General features: G+C 40.0%; 2 protein-coding genes across 3 annotated transcripts; both read right to left on the reverse strand.

Annotated features, from left to right (window-relative positions):
• Positions 1-933: 933 nt before the first annotated feature.
• LOC7486096 (probable pectinesterase/pectinesterase inhibitor 51) lies at positions 934-3,792 on the reverse strand. The gene is made up of 2 exons (XM_024604921.2): positions 2,697-3,792; positions 934-1,908 (listed from the first exon to the last, which is right to left on the reverse strand). The coding sequence occupies exons 1-2, from the start codon at positions 3,790-3,792 to the stop codon at positions 1,223-1,225; spliced, it is 1,782 nt and encodes a 593-aa protein (XP_024460689.2). The 3' UTR covers positions 934-1,222.
• A 212-nt stretch (positions 3,793-4,004) lies between these two features.
• On the reverse strand, positions 4,005-5,986 carry LOC112328147 (probable pectinesterase/pectinesterase inhibitor 51). Of its 2 annotated transcripts, none has more exons than XM_024604923.2 (2): positions 4,547-5,986; positions 4,005-4,190 (listed from the first exon to the last, which is right to left on the reverse strand). In XM_024604923.2, the coding sequence occupies exons 1-2, from the start codon at positions 5,601-5,603 to the stop codon at positions 4,144-4,146; spliced, it is 1,104 nt and encodes a 367-aa protein (XP_024460691.2). In that variant the 5' UTR covers positions 5,604-5,986; the 3' UTR covers positions 4,005-4,143. The 2 variants fall into 2 exon arrangements, with proteins under 2 accessions (XP_024460691.2, XP_024460690.2); XM_024604922.2 differs by having other exon boundaries at positions 4,005-4,193.
• Between the last annotated feature and the right edge of the window lie 14 nt (positions 5,987-6,000).

Here is a 6,000-nt window from a genome sequence, read left to right on the forward strand (position 1 = left end):
TCCGTACCTAATCACCGAGGCCACCTCAGTTTGTGTTCTATCAGTTTTTTCCAACTGATCATGGCTGGTCTCTAAAGAGTACACGGCAGGGATAGTATCGCGAAAAGGAGAAGAAACTTTAATTTTTCCAAACCAAATACCTGTTCTTAATGCATCTACAATTTGCAAAGCTGAGGTCAAAGTAGGTAATTATTTTCGGTTTGGTCTGATTTTTATTTATAAAAACAACTAAATTAAAATTTTGTAAAATAAAAAAATAAAACCAAAACCGGTTCCAACCAACTAGATTCAGTTCGGTTCGGTTATTTTATATTAAAAACTAAAAACTATATTTTTTTTGGCTTTCTTAGACTTTTTGATGGGTTTTAGTTTGGTTTGGTTTTTCGGTTCGGTTTATTTTTAACTAAACTGGTTCGATTCGGTTGAGGTTTTTCGGTTTCAAACTTATGAAATCGAGCCGAATATGTTTTAAAATATTCTAATCGATTTAATTAGTTTTTTTTCATGATTCAGTTTTTTTTATTTTTTATTTTTTATTTTCTTGATTTAATCAATTTATTACATTTGTTTCTTTCTTTTTTCTCGCCCTTGTGTCAAAGTGACCCCAACATAATCAAATCAAGCAACTCCATTCAGTTTCCTTAACTGCACAGCAACCTTTACCCTGCAAGCAAATAGAAAAGTAGAGTGGTACCATTACAATCATCAGATAAGGTTTCTGATGACACTCTCGCTTTCACTCTTTTTCATGACTGATCATTGATGGATCTTGGCCATCCAGTGAACTATTACAACGGAGATTCTAGAGCCCATTTCTACATTAAGCATCAAAGTTGATGATTAATCAGAAACATTGACAGAATAGGTTGATATACATCTGATTCTACAAATCAATCAAGAACACTGAGTACGTTAGATGACAAAAATTCATAATTATCTTTGCATCCATTTTCCAGGGGTCATATTTATCTGAAAAGAAAAGAAAAACATATATGTCGCTTACAAACAAAAGAGGAATTAACCTGAGGACAATCAATTTCTGCATACAACTGCTGTTTAGATAAGTTACTGATAAAGTAACCACCTTATATTTGGGGAATTTTGTCACTCATTTCACAAGTTTTGTAATTACAAAGGGATTCATCCCCCCACCAACTTGTATCTAATTCGACAAGTTCTGCTAACATACTAGGCAGACGGCATTATTATTGCGACTAAACAATCAAGAAGATGTTGGAATCCACTCATCTCCTTGAATGAAATGCTGTACTGAATATGTAGCTACATGCTCTGCAGGAATTTGACTACTCCATGTTACTCTCTGAGACGAGTCAGATCCTGGTCCAGAATTCTCAAATTCTCCATAATAAAGTGTTTTAAGTGCAAAATCTCCACTCCATGGCATCCACCCTTGTGGTGTTAGAAGAGCTTCCAGGTTACAGTGTATAAAAACAGTCCTCGAGAATTCCTTCCATGGCCTTCCCAAGAAATTCTTGTGCACGCTAGGCTTGCTTCTATAAAGTGCCATGTATTCCTCAGTTCCATTGATCAAACAATTTTGAAAGACGAAACCTGTTGACTGGGCAGGGTCTGTCCTGCCATGTGCGGTGACGGCATTGTTTTCGCCTTTTTCTGGCTTTTCTTGCCTTGGACGGATTAATATCTGGCAATCTTGAAAAATTGCAGCTGAGTTTCCGAAAATGAAGTCCACATTCCCCTCGATGTGGCATGATTTGTAAAATTGGCGGAGTGAATGAGCATATAAAGTGTCTTGATTGCCCAGAAATTCACAGTTCTCTATAATGGACAAATCACTATCCGACCTGAAAGCTACTGCTTGGTGGGTGGGGGCTCCTGCTGTGTTCTGGATTGTTAGACCACTGGCCATAAATCCATCACCAAGAACTCCTACAACAAGTAATAGAACATATCAAAACAATGACAAAATAGGGTGAGAAATTCATCCCAAAAGCTATCATTTTCCATTTTAGAAAAATTATTTCAAAATTATATCACAAACACATCAGCAAAGTTCTTTGCTCATGGTTGAAGATGCCAAGAACTTCAAATTTCACTCATTATACTTCTCCAGAAATTGGACAAGTAGCAGTTGCTACCAAGATATGATTTATCATAGCCAGCAAAAACCTAATTACAAGATGGCAAAACCATAATCTAATGAACTAGCACCGTTGGAATTTTTATTTTCATTTGGGATCAGAATGATTGCTATCAGAACCTAAACTCCCCGACACATGGTTTTCCAGGACAGTAGCCTCAAGAATGGTAGGCAACCCATGTGCTTTGCTATTCAAGCTTCACATTACTTTCCTAGTTTCCCACAGGAATTAAAGCAACGTCACCTTATGGGATGCCGGCCATGTGATAGGATATTACAAAAGGTCATCTTGGCTCAAATATCAACTTATTCTTGATAATTAACTACTAAGTTAACCTCTATTACCAAATATTACCAATCAAACACTAGATAATATACTGCTCTTAATTCAAATACTGTCCAATGCAATTAAAGCAATGATTTCCCCCAAGACTACAGCCACAAATTAGAGAGTTGCGAGAAGCTTCTACTACAAAACACTGTCGGCGCTCTTAGGATCCACTCATCCATTTTTATCCCTTTCACCACCCCCACCATTTCACAAACTATAAACACAGTTAAAACAAGATAAACTTACCTACTGTAGCTGACTCATAAGTAGTTACTCCAATCTGACCGACACTCAACGACCCGGTAATGACACTCTTGCCCATCCCATCACCCAAAAAGACCACATTTTTCTTCTCAAACGGAACCCTAACAATCTCCTCGTAAACCCCTTCCTTGATATGTATCACAAACCTCCGGTCCATGGCGTTATCTGGTGCCGCATTAACAGCCTCCTGCACCGTTTTGTAGCATCCGTTATCTTTACTCTCATCCTTACACACCGTGGCATCTGCTTTTAACTTTGATGGAAATCCACCTCTGAAAAACCCCCGTACACTATCAAGCACGGAATCCTCCCAGAACCCGTCCCTTTCGGTTTGGGGAGGTCTCCACGATTCCGTTTCATTTCCAAACAAATCATAAGACACCGTCATGCTTAACGCATTGCTAGTTAAACCAACCAAAGACTCCAAGAACAACAATGTTTCATTGACCGGCTTTGAGGTACTATTACCAGCGTTGTAAATCAGACCTCCATAGCAATCATTTTGATAAGAAAGACCCGCACTCATCCAAGCGCGAGCATTCTTGATCTCTCCACGTGTCAAGCTCTGGTTGGCTGATGAAATCCGGTACTGCGAATATCCCAGTACCTCTAAACAAATTTTCGCAGCAGTGGTGATGTTTGGGTTGGTAGTTGATGCTAGGAGAGAGTTTAGGATTGACTTTGCAGTTGTGAGGTTTTGAGAGGAGACAAAGATCGCAGATTGGATGACTTGAAGTGGGGTTGGGTTAGGAGGGACAACATTGGCTTCTCCTAAAGAGGATTCGCATGTTTGAGGATGTTGCGTCGCATTGCAGGCTAAATGGATATCAGTCTGAGTTTGTCTTGTTGTTATAGGAGCTGGTATAGATGGAAAGAGTTGTGTTTGCGGTGAATATCGGTGTTCTTTGTTGGTCTTTGAAGAAAGGGTAAAGAAGAGAATGAGAGAAACAAGGGATAACAGAAGGACAATAGCAATGATGATAACAAAGCATTTGGATTTTGAGCTTGAAAATGGTGGTCTATGGCCAAAGTTGTTGAGTGGTTTTGTTGAGCCTGTTGGTGAGGATGGTTCTACCATGATGGTGGTATGGTGATTCAAAGCTTTTGCTCTTGAAGGGTGCTGCTATATAAAGAAGATTGGAGCAAATGTGAAAGCACCGCACCCTGTGTGATAATTTGACTCACGAGAAAGAAGGATAGGTTTTGGTTATGGAAGGTTAGCACTCCTGTCTCCTGCCATATTATAAATTCAGATCCTCAACACTTCTGCTAAAATCGCGACAGCTCATAAGAAAAAACTCTTCATTCTTGCTTACCTTTATGAGAGTGAATGATCAAATTGGTCCACAATTTAGAAATAAATACAAGGCTGCCTACTTTCTCCACCTTGAATCTCAAATATCAACCGATCAGCCGAGCCAAATAATGATCACAATAATGGTCTTTGGCTACTTTTAGTCCTGTGCCACACCTCTCCTGCTATATCAACCCATTGATTGCTTTTTAAGTTTTTTTTTTTTTTTTTACAAATACATTAAAATATTTTTTTTTTATTTTTGTCATTATCATATAAAAATAAAAAATATATATAAAATAAAATCAATTCGACGTATTTTCTACGTAAACATGCTCTTAAAACATACCACGAACATAGTTACGGTCGTAATTCTTTCTCATGTCAGGCCAATATACATGAAGGCAACAAAAAGATTGTTACTGCAAGTGAATGCTGATTCAGCATGCCAAGTGTCATCACACTTGGCATGATGAGTCAGCATCCAACAAATGCAAAGAATTACTTGAAAACAACAGGAGTTAAAAAATGAACTTACCAACTGTTGCTGTGTTGTAGGTGGAAATCCCAGGCTGGCCCACAGCTAATGACCCGGTAATTACTGTTTTACCCATCCCGTCACCTAAAAACACCACATTTTTTTTCTCTAACGGCACTCTAACTATCTCATTGTAAACTCCCTCCTTTATGTGGATCACGTATCTATGTCCCCACTCATTATCCGGTGCCGTATTCACCGCCTCCTGCACCGTTTTATAACACCCGCCATTACTCGTGTCCTTGCACACCGTCACATCCGCTGTTAATTCAGACGGAAACCCACCCCTGAACCCCGAACCAAAATCCCCACCCGACCCGAGCTCCCAGACCCCGTCACGTTCGGTTTTTGGTGGGCCCCATGACTTGGTATCGTTACCAAAGGCATCGTATGAGACAATCATGCTCAATGCATTACTAGAGAAAGCCATCAGGGTGTCCAAAAACGACATCGTCTGCCTAGTGAGAGACGTGTCATTAGCATACTTCAATGCGTTGGAACAATCGTATTGGTACAGCAAGGCAGCCCCCATCCAAGCCCTAGCGTCCTTGACTCTTCCACGTGGCAAAGCATCATCCGTTGATCTTGTTATGCGGTATTGTGAATTGATTAACGCTTCCACGCAGTTTTTCGCGGCTGTTGTGCGGTTAATATTCCCTGTGGACGAGTCTAGGATAGACTTGACCATTGATTGGGCAGTTTTAAGGTTTGTGTTGGAAACAGAGATTGCTGATTGGATGATTTGAAGGGGGGTTGGATTTCGAGGAACATTAGGGTTAGACAATGAAGAGACACAAGTGTCTTGAAATCTAGTGGCTTTACAAGCTTGGAGAATCTCAGGTGGGGTGGTTGAGGCAGATGAGGGTGGTACATTTGGTCTGGGTTTTTGTTTTTGTTTCGTGGGGTGGTGGCTGTTTGTCTTTAAAGTGGTGGTGGAGGAGGAGGAGAGGGAGAGGAAAAGAAAGAGAGAAAAGAGAGAGAAAGAGAGCAGTGAAGCCATGGAAATGTAAAGAAAGTTTCTTGGTTTTCTTGAATGTGTTGTTGATGATGTTGTCATGGTAAGTATTTATAGTGATGGGGATTTTGGAATTTAATGTGTGGAGTGGAGTGGAGTGGAGTGATCAAAGATTGAACTTTTGTGATTCTATCCAATTAACAGGTTTTGGTTTCTTTTAGGGTTCACGGGATCAAAGAGTTCACGGGTTGATTTGTCCACTGCCTATGAACTTTTTGTGAGAGAGAGAGAGAGAGAGAGGTTACAGTAAGTCTGTCACGGGGTGGCGTGGTGATGGAAGACGAAAGTGGATCAATATGGAAGCTATTGGGTGGGGTTTGCTTTATTAATAATGGAAGCAATTGGTGCAAGAACGAGGATCTCATTGTTGCGGTGGCAAATCCTCCACTCAAAGGTGGTTTTCAGAGGTGGTTTGGTCTGGAATATTCAGAATCACACT

This window comes from Populus trichocarpa, chromosome 7 (genome assembly GCF_000002775.5).
Source record: "Populus trichocarpa isolate Nisqually-1 chromosome 7, P.trichocarpa_v4.1, whole genome shotgun sequence".
Lineage (NCBI taxonomy): Eukaryota > Viridiplantae > Streptophyta > Magnoliopsida > Malpighiales > Salicaceae > Populus > Populus trichocarpa.